This window comes from Nipponia nippon, unplaced genomic scaffold (genome assembly GCF_047370975.1).
Source record: "Nipponia nippon isolate SJK-2023a ecotype South Korea unplaced genomic scaffold, ASM4737097v1 scaffold_1, whole genome shotgun sequence".
NCBI lineage: Eukaryota > Metazoa > Chordata > Aves > Pelecaniformes > Threskiornithidae > Nipponia > Nipponia nippon.
In genome coordinates this window covers 68,323,828-68,346,489 of record NW_028262290.1, presented here as the reverse complement: position 1 = coordinate 68,346,489, position 22,662 = coordinate 68,323,828, and the positions used below count along the sequence as shown (strand labels likewise).

The following is a 22,662-nucleotide window of genomic DNA, read 5'->3' as shown; positions in this document are numbered from 1 at the left end:
ACACATGTGGATATATATATGTACCTATATGTATACGTATATTTAAACATACATAAACAAATGAAGTAAACATATATATATCGAGTACTGTGTTCAGTTTTGGGCCCCCCACTACAAGAAGGACATCGAGGTGCTGGGGACTGTCCAAAGAAGGGCAACAAAGCTGGTGAAGGGTATGGAGCGCAAGTCTTATGAGGAGCGGCTGAGGGAACTGGGGTTGTTTAGCCTGGAGAAGAGGAGGCTGAGGGGAGACCTTATTGCTCTCTACAACTACCTGAAAGGAGGTTGTAGCGAGGTGGGGGTCGGTCTCTTCTCCCTAGTAACGAGTGATAGGACGAGAGGAAACGGCCTCAAGCTGCGCCAGGGGAGGTTTAGGTTAGACATTAGGAAAAACTTCTTCACCGAAAGGGTGGTCAAGCATTGGACCAGGCCGCCCAGGGAAGTGGTTGAGTCCCCATCCCTGGAGGTATTTAAAAAATGGATAGATGTGGTGCTCGAAGACATGGTGTAGATGGACTTGGCAGTGTTAGGTTAACAGTTGGACTTGATGATCTTAAGGGTCTTTTCCAACCTTGACGATTCTATGATGATTCTATGATGATGATAATTCTATGATAAACAAACCATTAAAAATGTTCTTTTGGTAAAATACTATGCATAAGAATGTAAGGAAATTACTAAATGGTGATACAGTTTGTACAAGACTAGGAAGGAAATATGCCATAGGGTCAGAGGATGGCAGAGGTTGGAAGGAACCTCTGGGGCTTCTCGTCCAACCTCTTGCTCGAAGCAGGGCAACTTCAGTGTTAGGGCGTGTTGCTAAAGGCCATCCTTGTCCTGTCAAATTTTGAAAGTCTCCAAGGATGGAGATGCGGCAGCCTCTCTGGGCACTTCTTTCGAGGCTACATCACTGCCACAATGAAATTTTTTTTTCCTCCCAGTCATAATGTTGTCGAGATGGCCCAAGTTGTCTTCCCACTGTCCTTCATTTATTGAGTTTATACATATACGGGAAGCAACGATTGTAGCAGGTTTAAAACAAGCAAGCATCCTCCATCAGACATTGACCTACTGAGGGCCGTGTTGGGGCTGATGCCCTATAAGTGCAGCGGGATGAGCTCTGGGCCACATCTTTTGGCTGCTGCTGCTCTGCCTTCCCTCTGTGCGACAGCACGGCTGCATCCCGTCCTGCCAGGCTTCTCATAGCGTGCTCACTTTACAGGACTGCAGGATTAGGCAGACAACTGATAGGGTCTCTTAGGCAGCCTTTTACAGCTTATTGCAATGTGTAAGAAATACATTTCTGGTTTTTCTGCTTGGCTTCTTTTAGATTAAGGACTGTTCTCAAGCATTGTTCCTGAATTTAGACATTCTACCTTCTTTTTTTTTTCTTTCTATATTTCTCACAGTAGGCGTGAACTGCACATTTATTTCAGGGATGGTTTCTGTAAAATCACATCAGCCTTCTTTTGGCTGACTCTTGTTACAGAAGGAACAAGGCAGGGATAGGCACTTTTGTGCTGACTCAGCGGTTTATGTTGCCTCTTTTCATGGCAGAAGCCTGAATCACCCCTTGGGCCTCAGTTCACTTCTGCTTACAAGCAAATGGATTTGTAAGTCTCTCCTGTCTTTCCTGACCTGGCAAATGATTTTGAGTAGCCACAAAAGCTCCCAAAATATTGAATGTGGTCTGCATAATAATTAGCAGCGATAAAAAAAAAGTTTGAGAGGTTTGTTCTTTAATTCCAGATAATTTTCTGTGTTTTGGAGAGAGAGCTTGTTATATATATGTATGTTTTTATATGTATATTTAAGTAGCTGTAGATAGATATACACAAATACTTAAATTCCTCTGTCACTGTCATTTTTGCCTACAATATTTTTTTTTCGGATATTGTCTTTGAGTTTAGCGTAACAATCTTGTGCTAAGATTTTTTTCAACTTTCAAAACTGCTTTTCCTGTCTGTTCCCACATTTGAATGTGATTCTTTTACAGTCTCACGTGCTACCGTAGTTTGTTTTGTTTGCTGGGTTGTAAATACCAAATTATGCAGGCTGCTCCTCCGATAGTATCTTGCTAGCAAATTCCCAGAATAATCCTCGAGACTACGTTTTTGGTCCCTCTTCTACTCCAAAAATCATAGCATCTGCTGTTGATGGGCACGGTGCTCCTGCCAGGAGCAGGACCTGGCCTAACCTGACCCCGTTCCCGGAAACGGCGCAGCAGCCGGGTGTTTCCTCCCTCGCACACCGCAACTGCCGGGCTTCGCCCAGGAGCTTCTCTTCGTCTGTTATCTAAAGGTGAAATAACTTCAGTGACTTTTTTTTGCCGTGCGTATGGTAAAAGTGAACTCTTTGGAGAGCTTAATCTGCAGCAGCTTGACCGCGCTGGCGCATCCCTTCCCTCTAAATGTGCAGTTGACTGCGCACTCTGCACCCAGGGCTTGCTCTGGCGTAGGTGTTCCCACGCTTTACGTTTGATCAGAGTCCAGAAGACACAATGCTCTTCTACTTAGGAGCAAATGCTCTGCATAAAACACTTAGAGGTGTATTTGCTTTAGTGGTTTTGTAACACTGGTTTGGGGTTGGGTTTTTTTGTTTTGTTTGTTTTCTGAGCTTTTCTGGAATGGATAATTGGTTACTGATAACTACATTAATTGCAATACCCTTTAGTCATTACTTTACTAAGGATTACTTTACTAAGTTGGCAGGATTCCTTGCACTTATAAACAGGCTTTAGGCCTGCAAAGCAATGTGTCTCTGGGACATCTCATTCCTCCCTCATACAGGTAAGTGGGGGGGTAATAAATCTGCAGCATTGTGGTTTGTTTGGTTATTTTTTTTTTAAATAAGCGGGCTTGTGTTTTATAGCAGTACAGAATATAGCAGTGCTTCCACAAGTGCTTTGGTATTTAGGATTTTTTACTATTTTTGTTTCCTGTCTTCTGTAAAAATGTGTCAGTCTGTCATTATGATTTTGTTTAATAGTCACCTGCAAATATTTCCCAGAAGAGCTCGCATGATTATTTTTTGACCTTTTTTCTTTACAGCTTCTGGTAGAGATACTCAGCTTCCTCTGACGTCTAGATGAGTGCTTGATTTCAGTTGATTTCATTTTTAACCTGACAAAGTTCCCAGATCAGTGATACTAACCACAAATGTTGATTTTTTTTTTTCTTTATTCAAACAGTGCTTTTACTATACGTGATTGTTTGTAAGGACCAGGTGCATCCACACCCTACTATTAGTGATGATTACAATAATTTCTTTCAGTTACTGTATTACTTTGCAAAATATTTTTCTTGCCCTGGATCAAATTACTCACATCAAAGTAAGTTTCTGAATAGGTAGGTGCAGGAAATCGTATGGGTCTGTGCAAATGTTAAGTGTATCTCACTACCTTGGAAGAAAATTGCAAACATGGGTAACTATTTGAGCAAAATGAAACTACTGTTTCAAATCAGCAAAATAAAATAAAAATTAACTGTTTTTTTCCCCATGGACACATGCAGAAATGCCTTCTCATCTGCACATCCAGAATCTGGGCTAGGTAGGAACTTCTATTGCCTTTTTCTAACAATTTGGAATTAGGAGGATCTATGGATTTCTTAACTCTGTGGATTTTAGGATGTAGATTTCTCATAGGTGGGCTTTCTAGACAATTTTTTATTAATGCATTTTTAATCTATCTTAAACAGATTTGATTCTTTTTTTTTTTTCAAACTTCTTTGCAAATATTTTCTTCTATTTCAGACTTCCCAACTTTCTTCCTTGCTTCTCACAATGTTTTCATACTAGCCAGCACAGCCCTTTATTATCTGAAATCTTAAAGCAGTGTTTGGCAGTATGTCTTGTCAAGACCTTATTGTCACTGGGAGAATTGTTCTTTAAAACATCACATAATCTGGAAAACCATTTTACAATCTAGCTGGCCTCTGTTTTCAAAGACTTGATCATATCACAGTGTTGTAGACTGAACAACTGATCCTGGGGGCATCTTTCCTAACGAGGTTTGTTTCAGCAGACACAATTTAGGGAGCGTTTACCCGGGTTGCTGGGCTGGGAGCAGGTGGTGAGGAAGCATGGGCCAGCTTTAACTCGCTCTGCTTACGTGTTCCAGCCTTGCTTCAAATAATCTGGCCGTTCTGGCGGTTATCAGCATCTTGCTGCTATCTGCTTTGCTAGTCGGACCAAGACACACCTTCTGTAAACGTCAGCGCCTTTTTCTGTAATATCCGAACGCACGTGGGGTATGCAGGTGTGCAAAACCGGGTGCAGCCTTTCCATGCTTAGATAAGACTTTTAAAAAAAAAAAAAAAAAACAAAAAAAAAACAAACAAAAAAAACCACAAACAAACAAAACAAAACCAACCAAACAAAAAAAAACACAACAAAAAAACCCAGAACTGGCAGTTGGTTCAAGGTAGCTTTATGTGAGAAAAAAAATTAGCATGAAAAGTTGGGTAGTGTTTGGAGGAGATAAGAATAATCTGATTTATCATATCCTTTAATTCCACTGAAAATGTTACACTTCTGTGTCCTGGGTTTTGATGTAATAGGGCTGTGTTGCTTCTGGCTCACACGCTGGATTTTATCCATAGGTTGCTCTCCCCCAAGGAGGGGTGAGGAGTGGCTGTTCAAACACACGTTCAGGTTGGAGTAGGTAGCATGGCCTCAGAAACCAGCGCTGTGACCCGTGTCATGCTGCTGAGCTTGGGATGCTCGTGGATGGACCTGCTGAACCCTAAGCTGCTGCTGGAGGCAGGAGGGAAGGGAGAAGCAGAAAAGGGGGGAGAAGAGGACCCTAGCACAGCTGTGCCCTCTGCCCGTGGCTTTGGGAGGGTGGGAGGAGGAGGTGTTTTCTCTTGGGTGAAGATGCCTGGCAGAGCCCTGAGTTCACATTGCCGCCTCTGCAGTTTATGGGGTGGGGAGTGGAGAAGGTGAAATTGGATTGAGATGCCTGCTCGTCCAGATCAGCTGTTTTTACTTACAGCCTACAAAATGCCACCTTTGAGCACACCTCTTGCTAAAAGGCCATCTGCTGTTTAATTCAATGTCCTAACCCTGTTCAAATTAGGAAGAGAAAAGGAGGTGGTGGTGTGAGTCGGCACGTTCACCACCCACCGTAACAAACGCAGCAAGCCTGGTTCCTAGCCCACCGTGTGCAACCCTGCCTGAAGCAGGATCCTGACAATGTTTGCTAGATGATGCTGTGGTGGCGCGTATATGGCAATGTCATGTACCGTAGTCACATAAATCACGTTAAATCGGGTATAGCAGTGACACATGCTGTTTTGAACTTCCCAAGAGAAGCTACAGAATCTTGAACTTTCTGTATTTTCAGGCATTCACAATGAAACTTCAAAAGCAAAACTTAAAAATTTCAGCAGTCTAGAACAATTTTGGTTTTGTGGTTGCTGAGAATAATTTTAACATCTTGATTTTCAACACACACTTGTTTCCATTAAAAATGCTCCAGGACATTATTTCTAAAAGAGAATTATACCTTCAGAAAGCATTAAATAATTTGAGCCAATTATATTCTTAACACATCTTTGGAAACTCACAGAACATTTCATATTTTTTCTTAAAATACGAGTAACTTGGCATATAGAACATAAAATTTGGAGATTAAAAATGTATTTTCTCTTGCCGTATCATTGGTGCAGTTGTGGTGAAAGTCTTACATAAAAGTATGTCAGCAACCATTCCTAATTAACTCATGGCAGCATGCCCGGTGTGCACACATTCATGCTCTCTCACCCTGTGTACAGATACGCATCTCTAAGAGACAAACAGCTCCTTACAATGAAATAAATTGAGTGATTACATTAATTGACACAAATGTTCTCTAAAATAGCCTATTTAATTTTGTTTAGGCGTTTCCTGACTGATGTCTCCTTAGTTTCTAATAAATAACCTATTGTAAAACTTGCTAACAGAAGATTTCGTAGTGTAGTAGATTCCAAGGTTAAATTATTAAACTTGTCAGCCATATAGTCTTGCTTAGACCGTGACTTGCAAATGCAGTGTAAAAAAAGTAAAATCAAAAACCCACAAGAATGTGGACGTATGATGATACACCTTTACATGCTTTGCCTTAGTTTGCATTTTGAGGGGGTAGATGCTTGAGCAGGTGCTGTAGTGAAAGAGCCAGGAAAGATGGTACATAGTGAACTTCTTAAAGTTTATGTTCAGGCACAGTGTTATTCTCTCTCTCCTCCCATCGAGGAATGTAAAGATTTGTGGATGAATACAATTAGAATTTTTAAAATGTAGGCGTTCATTTTATTATAAATTGATAAACAAAAGCTGTGTCTTTTGGCATTTCTTGTTTTATACCTGTCTTTTAAGCCGCAGTGATCAAGCAGGAGGATTCCTGGAATATCCACCCAGCGAGGCAGAGAGTGCCAGAGGGAAGCCGAGGCTGGCGCAGGCCGCTGCTGGAGCAGGGCAGTGTCCCAGCCTTCTCCCAGGGCGGTGGTCAGGGGCAGGCCCGGCTGCGTTTTCTCTGGGTGCAAACTCCTGCTGTGCACAAAGACTCTGCTTGTGCATTTTCTAGTGGGGCTGCAGAGAATAGGAGCCATCAGAGGGCAGAGGCTGAGCAGGTGTCACTCCTTTGCATTACATTACCCATTATCGTTGTTACCTGTTATCATTGTTATCCATTATATATCGGTATTTTTCAGTGAAATCCAAGTGCTATTTAAAACGTGCCTTTGTTTTGTTGGCTTTAAAAAAGCTGCTTGCAAGCACTGGCAATGGGTTTTTTCTCAGTGATTGATCCTGGTATCTGGTAACTTTTTCCAAATTCAGCTTGACTACAAATACGTGTATGTTTCTGAAGAAAATGAACGCACTCAACATGCACACGTTTTTAACTTAAGTGGTTTTTTTTTTTTTTTTAATATATGTAATTATTATCTCTATAAATAGTAAAGTTCCTGTGGTTGAATGAGAGTAGTGAAGGAATATGTTGGGCTACACATGACAGTGCTTCTGCATTTATTGTCCATGCTTGGAAATGTTACGTTTACAGGCAACTCATTTCCTTGTGTCTATGTTATGTTTTACAAACCGTTTGGTAGTTATGATAACTAGGCTCAAGGTGATATATCAGGCAGCTGATATTAGGGACTATAGGTAATTCCCTGTCGTTTAACTTCCACCATACAAAAGTTCAGCATCTGCTGTATAGTTAAACCTCTGTAGACAAGGGGGAAGTCTCTTTGTCTGTGCTAGATAAATGTCTTAAGGAGGGTGAGGTGAATCGCCCTCTGGATTTGCCTTTATGGACACGCAGAGTCCAGACAGTTAGCTTAAAGATAGCACCTAGCCTTTAGATGGCTAACGTGAGATGCAATTAATCCTGCCTTAACGTGATCCCCTATATTGGGAAAGGACAGCGTTACGCATTGGAGGGTGGCACTAAAGAGCGCCCTCGCCAGAAGCTGAAAGCAGCTTGCAATACAGGCAGTATAAATATACATTCCCAGTATCTGCAAAAACATATTTTGGGACTGCTGTCGCCAGTTTGTATCTTCCCTGTCATTTTAATGACATATTGTAACTGATAGGCATTTGTTTTTCTGAATAACCCAAAGTAGGAGTGAAATGATTCACTTGGAAAGTAGGAGCTTGGATACGTGGCTGACACACGGAGAATAAAAATACATCCTGAAGTTTGCAAAGGTGAATACAGAAGAAGCACTGCTAAGGTGGTTCTGTTGTAAATAGCAGTTAGGAAATGGAAAAGCTGAGTTATGGCCACTAGGCTTCAAGTCAGGTTTCATACTTGTAGTGAGTTTTTTTTGAAGCTTGTGTATCTTGTGAAGTGGTAATGTTTAGTGTCCATGTGCATGCTGCTTAATTGTTATTCAACAACGCTTCTTAGGATTTCCATTTCAGGGGTTCATTCTTTTATATTTGGTGATTTTTCTTACACTGTTGTTTTTCCAGGGTTTAAACGCTTTAGGTTTGTAATCTCCTCAGTGGGGTTATTGTTTAAAACTGAGCAAAACTCTTTGAAATTTCTTTCAAAACAGAAAGATAAGGAAAATTATGCTTCATTTTATCAATAATATTTGAGACTGCTAGCAGTTGAGATCTGGTAGTAATCTAGTAAGGAATATGTGTCTTGGAAATAATTTCCGAGATAAACATGCAAATAAAACTTGAATAACTTTTTTTTTCTAATTTTTTAGAAGTAAAAGTTTCAAAATTTTAGTTGGTCTATACATGACGATCAGTTTTCCCCAAAATAACTAAAAAGCACAGTCATGCTCTGTGTGTTTTAATGTGCAAGGTGGGAGATGGTTTCTTTCTTCGGGGGGTTTTCAGCCTTGTCCGACGGCCTGTTTGGGGGGAAGCGGGCTGCGGGGGAGCCGGGCACCGCACCAGCCAGTGTGGCCGTGCCGGCCCACAGCCTGCCCTGCTGCCCTGGCGAGTCGCTTCTCTGCATTTGCGGGCTGCTTTCCACCACGGAGCTAGTAAATAAAACACCCTTTTTAGTTTTGGCCTCTTTCTTGACTTCAGAAACCTAAGAAACGTGTACGGTGGTATGCGCCGTAGGAGTCTGACCTTTTCCACAGTGTAGGGTGTGCTCATCGAAGGAGGCAGCAATGCACAGTGAATCACAAACAGTTTGGGGATTGCCTTGCTCTGTGTCAAATTATGCGTCCCATCTCCAGCATGTAATTTTCAGGCAAATCCATTGAGGCCTTTAATCTATAATTAGGCTTATAAGCTTCTTTAGACCTTTTGGATTTCCTTTTTTAAATAATGGAATACAACATTATTATTCCGTGAGTCTTTCTGACATATTTTCCAGAGAAAGCTTTCCTGGAGGTTTTCTATTTATTTCTTTTTTCCTTCAGTTTTCTAGAGCGGGTAGGTAAAGATCCTATTTCCATCAAGAAATCAACTGAAATTACCGGGTACAAGTGACTGTGATATATAAGAAGAATTTTTTCCTGGCAGTACTAAGCATAAATGTTTTTCAGTAGGCTAAAGTAAATATGTATTTCTAAAATTGGATTCATACAGTGGATTTTTCTGCTTTTTTTAAAAAAAAAAAAGTTAATTAAAATGTCACTCCTTTTTCATGTGTTAATACATGAACATTTGGCAAAATAAATCTCTGCTGTCACCAGCCATTGGTGTGAGGCAGTTCTGTCTGTGAATGCCCCTGTTTGCCTCGGGACAAGTTACAGCCTGGAGGGACAGGCATTTTTGTACTTCACAAGTGTGTGGGTATGTGTATCTACCAATCTATGTATATCTGTATGTGCGTATGCATACATACGCATCATATACAATGAGTGTCGTTGCATAGCATTCCTTTCGTGTTTGAGAAGCAGCCTTCTGTGTGCCTCCTCTGCCCAAGTGTCATTTCTCAACGCCCTCAGACATACGGTGTGAATTTTGGGGTTGTCCTGTGCAGGGACAGGAGTTGGACTCGATGATCCTTGTGGGTCCCTTCCAACTCAGGACATTCTGTGATTTCTCCTTCTCATTTTCAGGTATTTATTACAAAAGTACTCTACAGACTGTTTTTTTCCTCATAAGAATTTTAATTTTTGGAATATTCAGATTCAGACTTTTTTTCTTTCTGTACCACAGATCTTAATAGATATTGCCTAATCTTTAAAGAAACCTATAAGAAGTCTTTTTTTATTGCAAACACAGCAGCATTAAATAGTCAGTAAATATATTCTCAATGTGCCATAGGTAAGCAGTTTTCTTTTGATGTTATTTTCTGGGTGTTTGGGGGAATTTTGGTTCCCCTAAATTGACCTAAGGGATTTTGCTGTCACATTTTCTACTGATCAGGTCTGGTTTCCCTCTTCAGCTCCCCCTAGCATAGGTTTTGGGGGACTTGCTGCTGTTCTGTTTTGGTAAGAGGGATGTCCTACCTGCTTCGGTATCTGTTGTGACCTAGCAGTCTACAAAAGCTGAAGTATGTCCTTCTGCCCCTTAAAAGCCCCGGTGACTCCAGGCAGTAAGCTGGAGGCGGTGCTGGAGCGTGCCCAAAGAAGGGCAACAAAGCTGGTGAAGGGTCTAGAGCACAAGTCTTATGAGGAGCGGCTGAGGGAGCTGGGGTTGTTTAGTTTGGAGAGGAGGAGGCCGAGGGGAGACCTTCTCGCTCTCTACAACTACCTGAAAGGAGGTAGTAGCGAGGTGGGGGTCGGTCTCTTCTCCCTAGTAACGAGTGATAGGACGAGAGGAAACGGCCTCAAGCTGCACCATGGGAGGTTTAGGTTGGAAATGAGGAAAAACTTCTTCACCGAAAGGGCAGTCAGGCATTGGACCAGGCTGCCCAGGGAAGTGGTTGAGTCCCCATCCCTGGAGGTATTTAAAAGATGGGTAGACGTGGTGCTTAGGGACATGGTTTAGTGGTGGACTTGGCAGTGACAGGTTAATGGTTGGACTCGATGATCTTAAGGGTCTTTTCCAACCTTGGTGATTCTATGATTCTATTCTATGATTTCTGTTGGTTTTTAACAAAACTGTTCATCCAGAATGCTCTAAGAAAGGGGGAAGAAATGGTAATAAATACCGTCATTATTTTAAAATTCTTTCAGACCAGGGGAATCTTTAACAATTTACACATTTGGCTCAGCTGTAAGTTTCTTGGTATCCTTACATTCATTTTGGGAACTTCATATATATATATATATATTTATAGGAAATATGTTCTGGAGCTTAATCCAAAGGGTTGCAAACTTCCTGGCTCTCCATAGAGCCAAACCCATGCATTTCTATGTCTGTCTGTGTTTTTTGCAGATTTCACTACTATATCTTGGCAGTTCTGTGGTCTTCCCAAGTTCTGCTTCAGTATACATACGTCTCAGTTCTGTTGCTGTTTTTTTTCTCTTTATATGTTGCTGTTCCTTCACAGTTATATTTTTACTGTCTAGCACTTGTTTTATTTTCCAAAGCACAAGTTATTAGTAATTTATGCTACTGTTTTTACCGCATTTAGGTTTTATGTTTCCTTTTTTTTTTTTTTTCTGTAATCTGAGGCATGTTTTGGCCATTGCTTTTTCTTCTTCTTGAGGTAGTATTGTGCAAAGGCAGCTACTGCAGATACACTACCCCAGAATACCTCCTATTATTTTTCTTTTGAGGCGTTTTGGGGGGTTGCAGAATTTTAGTCATAATACTGCTGCAGAAATGGGACTTCTGGAAGACCGGCTTCCTGGAAGTGTTTGCATGACTTTTCCACGTACATACAGTTCTTTTCAGATGTTTTATATGTTCTTGCTTACAGTTAGTAAATAGCATATGAAATCTTTATTCGAGAATAGTTTTCTGAAAATTAACAGATGCTTTTGCACTTGTACTAAATGTAATCCCCTCCCTTACAGATGCAGGGAGAAAAAGTATGATTATTATAGCCTGCCGAAAACCTCCGTTGTGATAGCGTTTTATAATGAGGCTTGGTCAACACTTCTGCGAACTGTTCATAGCGTTCTTGAGACATCTCCAGATATACTTTTGGAAGAAATTATCCTTGTAGATGATTACAGTGACAAAGGTAGGAAGAATAATTCTAAATAATGTTGGTGGTTGATGGGGTTTTTTTGGTCAACCAGTCCACAGGAGAAAAACATAGGCTGTTTGGGTAACATACCATAAAATTGTACAACGTAGGCATATAATTGGAAAATAGTTTTTCTTGTAGCGTGCCAGTGAAAAATTTGACTTCTGGACCAAATTTAGTTTAGAATGGGGAAGCACCTCTGCTGTGTTGTAACATGAGTGCTCGCATATATAGATAACATACAGTCTGGTCAGAGTATTTCGAGTTCCCTAATTTGAGCAAGTTTTGATTGCTCCAGGGTTGCCATGATGTCTAGTATAGTGAGAGCTACCTGGTTATCTGTTTTCGTTTGAATTATGGGACACTAAGACAATGCTGGCGTTTTCCATACACATTAATTGTGTTAAGAATAAAACTTTTACATGGAAAACGTTGTATGTAACATTTGAGAAGCACTTAACAATTTGGAAGTGAATTACAGAGGTGAATACGAAGCGTTCAATTTCTTGAAAGTAATTGTGATTTGTGTCCATCTATGTTCTGTGCTTTTTCCTTGTCCTTTCCTAACGTAGACAGTATAGCAGAATCAGAGTTCAAAATGCTGGTATCTTTAAGGCACTGCTATAAGTAATACACTACTGAAAACAGAGCTTTCTGTAGCATGACGCAAACCAGTCACTCCAGAACTATATTCTTTTTTTCTTTTTTTATTTGTTTGTTAACAGAACATTTAAAGGAGGCTTTGGAAAACTACGTGGCTGGCTTACGCAAGGTGCGTCTTATCCGTGCAAATAAGCGAGAGGGGCTGGTTCGAGCCCGGCTGCTGGGGGCGTCTGTTGCGAAAGGAGACATCCTGACCTTCCTGGACTGCCACTGCGAATGCCACGAGGGCTGGCTGGAGCCACTGCTGGCAAGGTGAGGTTATGCTCTGGGCTGGTTTTCTGTCCCGCTGCAGAAGGAGAAGAGACGATTTGGCACACTTCTGCAGTGGAAAAATGGCTCTTGGTAGCTGTTTACCGAAGGTTACTGCAGCCTGGTCCCTGGGGCACTGCCAGTGTTTGTTTCCTGGCCGTGGGATAGCGAATGGAAGCGTGGAAGATCAGGAGGTGGATTTTTGGTTTCTCCTGAGGACCAGGCTGCTCTTTTTCTTCAGAGAAGGGAAAGTTTTGTTTTCAGGAAGAGGAATCCTCCCCCAGCTTTGAAGCTACCTTGGGAAGGGTGGCCACTTCTGTCAGCCTGGGTGGTGGATGAGAAGGTCTGGAAAGATGTGTGCCCTGAGACATCCCCTGTTGCAGGGCAACATACACGTGGGCAGATTAGTCAAGAAACTCAGTCTTCCCAGTCCTGAGCTAATCCATCTCTCTCCAACTGGAGAGAGATTTCCAAAAGCAATGCTGTCTTGAGGCATGCAGGTCTTCTGATTTCTAGTGGAACTTGTTCTCAAACTCCCTGTGTCCATTTGAAATTGTGTCTGGAATATTTTTTTTTTTTTTTGTGAAAATGACATATTTAACTTGTTTCTAAATTTCATACCGAGTATATTCCAGATAACTGTGGGTTAACTATGAACGGTGTAGATAGTGTGAAGAAAGGAAAAGGGGTAAAAATCAAAGAATAAGCATGGTTTTAACGACCGTCCTCTGAAGAAACAGTACATAACTGTGGAGACGGTTCTGTAATTTCTGCACTTCTTTAGCAAACCACTAGATGGCAATCTTGAGGAAGGATTTGGATAATTTTAAGTGTACTAAATCACCTTCTGTAAAAAGTTAGCCCTGGATGTGCCTTGGAATTTTTGCTCTTCTTGCTGCAGATGCAGACGTACATCTCTAAGGGAATGTTTGCATGGCATATCTGGACTCAAATGTATGGAAGCAATTCAACAGTGTTAGCATTTTGCAGTGTAAACTTAGTTGTACTTGTAAGCTGCTTGTGCGTTGTACCGTCTAGTTAATTCTTAACTTACAGAAAAGCTGATGGCTTTTCACTTACCTGATTCCTTTCATAACTGAAATCATGTGCCAGATACCTAATTTTCACTCCTTTTCCCTTACAGGAGCAACAAAGCATTTTTACATTTTATTGGGAATTCTTTTCCTCTGTGTACGTATCATTCTCCTTGCTTCGTACATAAGCTTTATGCAAGCGAGACAGGAGATAGCAATATTTGTATAAGCCCTTTTGTGCGCTCCACCAAACAGGATTTCAATGGGAGATCATAAAGAAGAAAACAGCTGTGTCACATCTTCCCTCTGGCAACAAGGGACCATTTCATATTTAAGGCAGTCTTTCTCAGCTCAGACAATACTTCTTTAGAACTGCTGCTGCTCTCTGCTGCATTTAACCACCACAAGCTGCTCTAATTTCAGAGTCAGAGCCCCTTGGTCAGCCTGCGGGTTTTAAGCTTAATAATCGCATGAGGAACTGGCTCCCCTCGAATGACAGATACATCAGGTCTCTTCCTTGTTTGGCAATATAATGTGTTCAGTTTTTCTTCTCCTCTGGAATACCCAAATCAGGAGATGCAGGGCTAAAACAAGTACCAGCATCTTAAAGTCAGTCAAGTCAGTTTTTCACCGAACTAACACGAGGTGTTTAAGACTAGTGTTGAGAAGATTGCTAAAGAGTGATTTAGGAGAAAAGCTTGAGCTATAGCCAATTAGCCATCAGTATTCTTAATATGATAAAGATCATAACTATCTTTACATCAGCTTTGCTGATAGGTATGTCATTCTGCAGTACTATCTTGTTTCTCCTTTTTATCTCCTATGTTGTCAGGGTTTCTGGAGGCCTCCTTCATGTGTGTTTCACTGTTGGAGATTAGAATCAGAATTCCTGTGTTGCATGATTGTTTTTTTTTTTTTTTTCTGTTTAAGCTCATGGCTTGCTCTTGAGTTACTGTTTTGGTGCTCAGTATAACTTTTTGCAGATGATGACAGTTACAAGAACAACCATGAGCCAAGAGCCTAGCTACCTTATTCATCCTTGCAGAATGATAGTCATGCTGCTTTCTAAATATCTTGAATGCAGCTACCTGCACAAAACAAAATAGATGTTTTTGTTGAGAATGCGGTGCTGGATATGGCAGCCAAGCCAGATGCTGAATGTGTTATCTCAAGCCATCTGGTATACCTCACTTCCACTGTCCGGGAAGACTGATGCTTGCCAGGTGCCTACAGCTGAGTCCATCCTGATGCATCCTCCTGATGCATCCTCAGCAAGAAATTGGTGGTTATTCTTGTAGCTGTCCTTTACTTGTATTGCAGCATGAGTTGAAAAGGAGCAAAACCTCTGTGTTTGGTATTTGTAAGCATTCTCTGTTCTTGACAGTCTTAGTTTTTGAGAGACATTTCTAATGGAAGTCACCCTTTTCTTTTAAAATCATATTAGGATTGCGGAAGAAGAATCAGCTGTTGTCTGCCCTGTTATTGATGTTATTGACTGGAATACGTTTGAGTACTTGGGAAATGCTGGTGAGCCACAGATCGGTGGATTTGACTGGAGACTGGTCTTCACTTGGCACAGTACCCCTGAAAGAGAACAAAAACGGAGGAAGTCCAAAACTGATGTGATCAGGTTAATTTTTTTGCATCTTATGAAGCTGTGAATGTTACAAGTGCTTTTGACTTCACTTGGAAATGCCAGGTGCTGAAAAATATTTGAGAAATGAGCATATTACTAAAATAACTTACCTTGTTTAGTTCCCCTTTTTTCCAAAATAGCTCCTGCTCACCATGCTCCTGAAAAAATACTGCTCTAAAAGTTGAAATGCCTGTGTAATCTTCCATATGGAATCCTTATTGCACAAGCAGTCTCTGGCCTCCTGCAGGCAAACTGCCACAGATGCTTATCAGCACACGGAAAGGTTGTAACTGATTAACTAGTACTAAAGGATATCCTGTGTGCAAAGTAAAGAGATCCGCCTTGTAAAAAACGTATCATGGTCGATGATGAAAAAGGGAAAAAAAATAATCAACCAGTAAGAAGGCAAAAGTAGTTTTGAAAACTGTATCTGCGCTATAGTGATAGTGGTGGTTCATTGCTCTGTTTTCAAAGGTGAACCAGGTTGCCAGTTCTTCATTGGGATGAAATGATACAGCTCTACCCACCATAATTTCTGTGAAGGGCTAATTCATAGGAGCTCATGCGGATGTCTTCCTTGTGGGTTTTAGTTTTGTTTTATTTTAAGACAAGTTGCAATCTGTTGGTATTACCTGTCACTCCATACTGTATTTTTAGGAGAGGTAAGGTAAGAGTACAAACAGTGCATCTGGAAGATGGACACTGTAGGCAAAATCCTGAGAGCTGAGGGTCTGCTACACTCAATTTGGAAGTTGCTGTATTTCAGTAGTGTATTGTAAGAAATGAAAGAGTTGTTTGGCATTTTTAACAACGTGATTTTGTTAGTCCTTGCTTTTATTTATAATCTGTTATCTTAGGGACTACAACAAATACAGAATTCTCTCAGAATTTTCTCAGTCTTTTCTAGGTGGCTTATCATGGTAATAATACCCATTACTTCACAAATATTAGTGAATTTATCCTCAACTGAGAGAAGAGAACTTTTTTTTTTTTTTAATAGGAAAATTGAGGCAATAATTTAGTCCTCCTCAGCATATATTAGTCCACATCCTCCGGAAAAGAAGTTTCAAAATAGAGTAAATGTTTTCAAAGCCTTTAGTTTAAATGTGATGCATTTCTTCTCCCTGACAAGAAGAATTGTCTTTGGCATGCCAAGGGGAAAACGATGAGGGATAAAGCTTCACAGTAGCCCGAGAACTGTGAGCTCGGCAAGTGTCTGGGGAAAGCAGCAGCGCTGAGGGTGGTGTCACCGGCAGCTGTGTTTGGAAAGACAGGATCTGGAGTGAGACAGAAGAGCTTGACTGGCTATGGAGTTTGGGTTTTGTTCGGTTTTTTTCCTTCTGTCTCACCTCATCTCTTTCCGTTCTTTGAAACAATGTATGACAGTGTAAGACAGTGTTGCTTCAAAAAGATGGCTGATAAAATTAGTTTTGACAGATTAAGAGTAACTGATCACTGCACGTAGCATTTGTTATTATTTACCTCAACAGCAATTTAGTAAAATTCATGAAGTGTCAGCTGAATTTAGTTCCAACCGGCATTATATGCTTGGCATTTTAAAGAGGGTAATTTTCTAAGACTGTAAACAATTACGAACAATAATGAACAAATTCAACTTTATATATAAATGCACACTCTACCCTACTGAAAGTACATCCCCTAAGTGTGCTCTCGCTCTAGGCCTTGTGGTCTTCAGTGAGGATCCAATCTTGGCCCCTGATTTTTCTTCCAAATGTAGCAAACAATTAAAAAAAAAAACCAAATGGGCAGATCTTTGAAAGAAAAAAATCTCTTCAGGGGCTCTATTTACTTAATTCTGCTCAGCTGATGTCTGAGAGCTTTTCCACTTGATATTAGCGGAATCAGAAATGTTGTTATTAATTACTAAAGCACAAACGTGTTTACTTACTACTTAAGTAAAATATATAAGGGTACTGCACTTAGAATTTCAGAGCTGACTAAAATAATTCTGCCACAAAAAAGCTTATGTTCTGCTATGTGAAGATAAGAGGCTAGTCATTTCTGGCCACTCACAAAGACACTGTAATTGCAAAAATTTGTATTAACACAATGTTTGTTGTCTCTGATTTCATTGTTGTTTTTATTTTAATACATTCTGGAGCTTGTTTCTGATACAGTTTTTTACTAGAAAACTAAATTTAAATGGCCTGACAATATACTACTTAACCGATCAATGTCTGACTGTTACTTTGTATCCAGAAAAGACTGAGAAAATGGAAAATAAAAATACATTGTATTTTTGATCTGCAGTTTGTTAATTTATATTTTTTGCTTTTTATCCAATTCAGAGTTACTATTCTCTTTTATAGGTCTCCAACCATGGCAGGTGGATTGTTTGCTGTGAGCAAGAAGTATTTTGATTATCTTGGTTCATATGACACAGGAATGGAAGTCTGGGGAGGAGAAAACCTTGAATTCTCATTTAGGGTAAGTGGCTCAGTTGAAAGTTGTTGGGGTTTTTTTTTGTTTCTGAGAACAAGTTTCTTATTTCTTTCTTCATGCCCTTTTAGTTAACAAGATAGCTATAATGTAAGCAAGTGTTAAGAAGAGAGTATTTTGGGAGATGTTTATGTGAATCTCTTTTCCCTGTTCTCAGGCTTCATTATAGTTATATTTTCCTTCAGAGTAGCCATTTTAAAACAGTTTTAAAAAATGTCTTTTGCTTTGCATGCCAGTATAAAATGTAAGTAGTGGTGTGATATTAGCAGATGAAGTTTACATTCTGTGGCTTGAAGAGGATCATTGGAAAGAAACATTTATAATGGTTTAATGTGATTCTGGAGCTCTTGCTGCGGTTGATGGAGTGAGCGGGAGGCAGCTGGTGGCAGTTACCAGTGGGGCAGGACAAGCCAGCCCCTGCATATCTTTAAGGCTTTATTCTGTTTCACTTCAGGAAAAGTTTGTATAAAAGTTATAAAAGGTGATGGGGAAAATCTCCAGGAACTGTAGAGCTGTACCCTACCCAGAGGGTGGACCAGTGCTCAGGTGTGAAGGCAGATAGATAGCTGGAATGAAAAGGATTTATGTCAGGGGAAGAGAGAGGAGACACAAGACAGTCCAGACTGACGAGCAAAACAGTCTTGTCCTCCTCAGCTTTGCTGTTAACCTGTGCTGCTGCTGATTCCCACTGAGCACTGGCTGCCTGTTGTTTGCCCCCTATCACACCTAGCTTGATGAAGCAATGCAGTGTAAGAGGCACACTGCAGGGCCATTTTTGGCTCGCAGGGAGTTCACAACTGAGTATCCTGGATTTCCCTTGCTTTTTCTGCTGATCGTCAGGTATGTTTTATGGTCATATTTGCATTTCTGTGTGTCACTGGATTGCGAGACAGGAGGGTTGATGGTTTGGTTTTGTTTTTTACCAGCAGATTTTAGGGATAAATAGTATTTTAATGTTACAAAACCACTTTCTTGAGAAAGGAGCCATGAGCAGACCATCTCACTTGATGTCTGCCCGTTAACCAGAGAAGCATGGAGTCTTCCTGGCTGTTGTTCCTGTCTCCTGCTGCCTGTAGTGCAGAAATGCCAGCAAAGAGGGCACAAAAATAAGGAGAGAAAAGGATTAGGGAGGATAATAAGCACAGACCTAGAGTTGACGTGGTTTCTCTCTGGAAGGGGATGTCTCGGCTGGAATCACTGTTTGTTCTGCATTCATGACCACCACCTTTCTCACACAGGGAAAAGTTTCTAGCATGTAGGTCCAAACACAGCCTACTTGTCTTGGTCAGTAAATTCTGCAGGCCTCTGCCTGAAGCTCAAAGCAGCTTACCCACCTCCACCAGCTCTGTGAGCTTCTGAAGCAGGAGTCTCCCAGCTGTCTCCAGTTTTGGTGTAGCCCCCATTGAGGTGTATGTTGCAGTGGGTCCCCTCTTTCCACTGGAAGGGATTTCTTTTCTGTGGGATAATTGCTCAATCATGGGGTCAGGAGCTATGAAGTATCTCTTGATGAAATTATTTTTGTGCCTCCTTTTGAGAGGCTGCTCAGGGAGCCAGAAGTAGCAATAGGTTGGGTTCGTGCTTTGGGGCCCAAAGAAATGATTGTGCTCATCATCAGTCACAACCCAAGGTACGTTAAGCTGGAAAGCAGTGTGGTAGTGGACACCATCCCCAGCTAGCTCTGGCAATGGAAAATCGTTTTTCTTGCTTACTGAGGGATTGGAAGGGATGATGACAATGAGGGAGTCATGCATTTTTGGGTACAGATGCTTGCTGACCTGGGGCTTGCTGTGTCTCTTGCTTTCTCAGTTATGGCACTATTGCAGCAGACAAATAAGCAGAGACAGGAGGCTGCAGTTTAGCAGCAAGCCACATCAGAGTGCATGACACTATCTGTCTCCTACAAATGTAGCGTAACAGTAGCAAGCATGTTGGATATGTGCATCTCCTGAGCAAGACTGGCTCTTGCAGGCACTTGTTTGTGTCTGCTAGTGCATGTGCAACCAGACTGAGCACCCGTGAGGTGGAGAGGATGCTGCTTTTGAAAGCAGTGCTGTATGCTTTGCCTCTTAGCAGAAATTTGCACCTCTTCCAAAGCAGCAAGCTTGAAAACAACAGCCACAGTTGACAGAACTAGACATTACAAGACCTACTTCATATTGTTGAAATGTCTGCAGTCTTCTGTGACCCTGGCTGCCACAGATTTGGTGGCACCAAAATGGTTGCCCTGTAACGAGTAGGAGTTAGGGACAGCACCAGCCCAGATGTCAGTGGTTTTTTCCTCTGAGATGGATTGTGGGAGCTTTCTACAGCTCCTTGTAGACAGCCTCAAAGACGGCCCTCTCTGCATGCAGTTCTTGGCTTTCTGCTCTTTGTGTCTCGCTTTTTGGGATACCAAGGCTTGCAGACAGGACAGGCGTGACCCCTGCCCTGTATGACACGGACTGCCCCTGCACTGGCTGCTACTTTAGACCCAAGCTGTCATTGCCATTGACCTCTACCAGGCTCTGGCATCAAGCCTCATTTTTGATGTTACTGGTTCCCCTGAACCAGGTGTTTGGCCCCATGGGGTGCAGCAGCATCTATGAGCAGTGCCTTTTGCTCCTTCGGTGTGGAGAAATGTGGTCTTCTCGTGGGCTGGAGGAAGCATCAGAGGCTGCCTAGCACAGAGGAGAAGCACAAAAGGAGCAGCAGCAGAGTCCCCAGAAGCCAGCACGCTGCAGAGTGTGCACGAGCAGGGGCTGAGCAGGCACGTGGGTGCACCAGCCCCGGGGGCTCAGGGCAGTCCTCCAGCAGCCACAGGCACGCAGCGTGTCACGCACCAGGCCGAGAGCGAGGACATGGCTCATGGCGGGTAAGAGCAGAGCTTAAATGAGGAAGCCGAGAGGTCGGTGTGGGGTCCCTGCGGGTTGCAGGTGGATCGAGCAGCTCTCCTCTGGGAGGCCAACAGTTTTGCAGGACGGACTGTGCGGTGGCCAGCGAATATGCCTGAGCATGTTAATTTTACTAGTGCAGATTGCCAGTAGGATCTGGGCATTTGGATCCAAATTGTGCACAACGTGCTTTCCTCTATTTTATTTTGAGTCCTTGTACTCATGCTTCCTGCGGTGAGGGTTTTTGTGGAAGAGAGCAGAGCGCTATGATGTTGCTTAACTGTGTTCTTCTGGCCGCTCACAGTGCTGAAGAAGGTCAAGAGGGATAAATCAGTGTTAATTCTGTTGTCTACGTGGTTTCTAGACCTGCCAGACCTGAAAATTAGGAGCAGGGATACTGAAAAACACTGTAAATTAATTCGTTGTTCTTCTCATCTCTGAAAACACCACCCTCTCCCGATGACATGAAAGGACTTGTCCTCAAGCCTCCTCTTTCTGGTACTTTGATTATTCTAAACTAAAGAAATTTTCTGTGGCTTTGAGAGGTGCAACAAGGACAAAGCTCCGGCTAAAAGGATGATGACTAAGGGAGATGGAGGCTGTGTGCTGAATGCAGGACCAAGTCAATGTGCCTTGATTTCAAATTGCTTAATGCTATTTGGCTTGATAAAATTTCACTTCATGGGCATAATTTGCATTGAACCTCTTCTTTCTGAGGGACGTAAAACATGCCCTTTCATCTTCCCCCTCCTGTACATGGAGCGAGGGGAACCTGGCTGCAGCTTTTTCCTCCTTCTCTGCTCTTCATGCTGCTAGTGGCACTGCAATGTAAGTTTGTTTCTGGGGACTGCTGCTCGATACACCTGCAATCTGTCCTTCAAGCCACCATCACGGCATGAGAGAAAACCACACATGTGCAAAAAGGCAAAATTATTTACTGGTAAGTCCGTTCTTCTGTTGGAAACTTCATTGCCCACGGGCCTCAGTGATGTGCCTCCAATTGCCTGATCTCTTTTCTAATCTTTGTATTGTTTCTTTCTGTGCGGATCTGGAAATCTGTCTTGCAGCGGGAGCAGCCGGGATGGGTTCACGCATCTGGGGAGGCCTCTCCGCCCACCCAGCTCCCAGTAGATCATGCATGAGTGCCGTGCAGGGGGGCTCAGCCACAAGCTGGCAAGCAAAATTGCAGCAGAGAGAGGGGCAGGAATAGAGTATTTTCCGCAGTTTGTCTTTGTTCAGGAGGTAGCATCTTCTTTTTATTTTTTATTTCTTTCAGAGGGTCCTAAAATGTTAGAATGGAGGTGGCAGAGCTTATAGAGCTTTTCTTATTTAGTGTTCGTTGACCCAGCGATTTGGTCAGTTGTCCAAAGACCCTGGCAGGGATGGGGATCCCAAGGTGACATCTGTGCTTTTATTGTAGCTTTTCGTAATGCCACCATCTGTTTCTGAAAAGAAAAGAAAAAATAGCAATAGTCTGCATGCATCAAGATGAAAGTGAAAGTAGAAATGAATGTCACCTTGTTTTCTTTTTGTGCTGAAGGAAAAATAGTACACTTTTATAATGAGCTGCGAGCTAGCCAGACCTTATAAAGAAACATTTTCATGCGTGCAAACATGCAAACGATACACGAAATCTGATGTGCTTCTCTGTTAAAGGAGGTGCAAATAGTTTTAGGGGAGAACCTTCTCCAGAGTCACTTATTTAGCATTTAGTAGTCAACTTTGGTTTCTGTAGTGAATTCCTTGCTTTCTCTCTCTTGTCCTTGCTCTTCATTTGTACCAGATTTTATATAGAGGTTGAAATGGTTTCCATTAAAAAAAAAAAAAAATAAACCTTTTGAGGAATTGTTTAGCTGAAATGTACTTAATGTTTTTGTAATAGGAAGACGAGAAGTTTTAAACTGTTTTGATAAAAGAAGCAGAATTTTATGAGCATTGCTTAGAAACCTACAGTTATTTTTTTTTAGAGAAATTCAGAATTTTAATTATTGAAAAATCAGCTGTTGTGGAGTTCTCTTTTTGGCAGCAATTTAACAGAGATATGGTCAGTCTGTTTTACTCCATGTAAATCAGACTTTATCATGGAAGAGCAGAAGAATGATCTTCATTCTTAACTGTACATTTTTACTTCAGTAGTCTTTATGGTCCGTTCTTCATATCCTGTTTAAAAACAGACTGATCAAAACAGTAATGATCAATTAAAAA

The 22,662-nt window shown here is 41.6% G+C and overlaps 1 protein-coding gene across 1 annotated transcript in view; it reads left to right on the top strand.

Moving 5' to 3' along the window:
• The window catches only part of GALNT12 (polypeptide N-acetylgalactosaminyltransferase 12), a 51,968-nt gene that overhangs the window by 4,135 nt on the left and 25,171 nt on the right, over window positions 1-22,662 (top strand). The window contains exons 2-5 of the mRNA XM_087758796.1: window positions 11,370-11,539; window positions 12,271-12,460; window positions 14,936-15,121; window positions 17,458-17,575. Of these exons, the coding sequence (XP_087614922.1) occupies window positions 11,370-11,539; window positions 12,271-12,460; window positions 14,936-15,121; window positions 17,458-17,575 (664 nt within the window). The remainder of the gene's footprint in view (window positions 1-11,369; window positions 11,540-12,270; window positions 12,461-14,935; window positions 15,122-17,457; window positions 17,576-22,662) is intronic.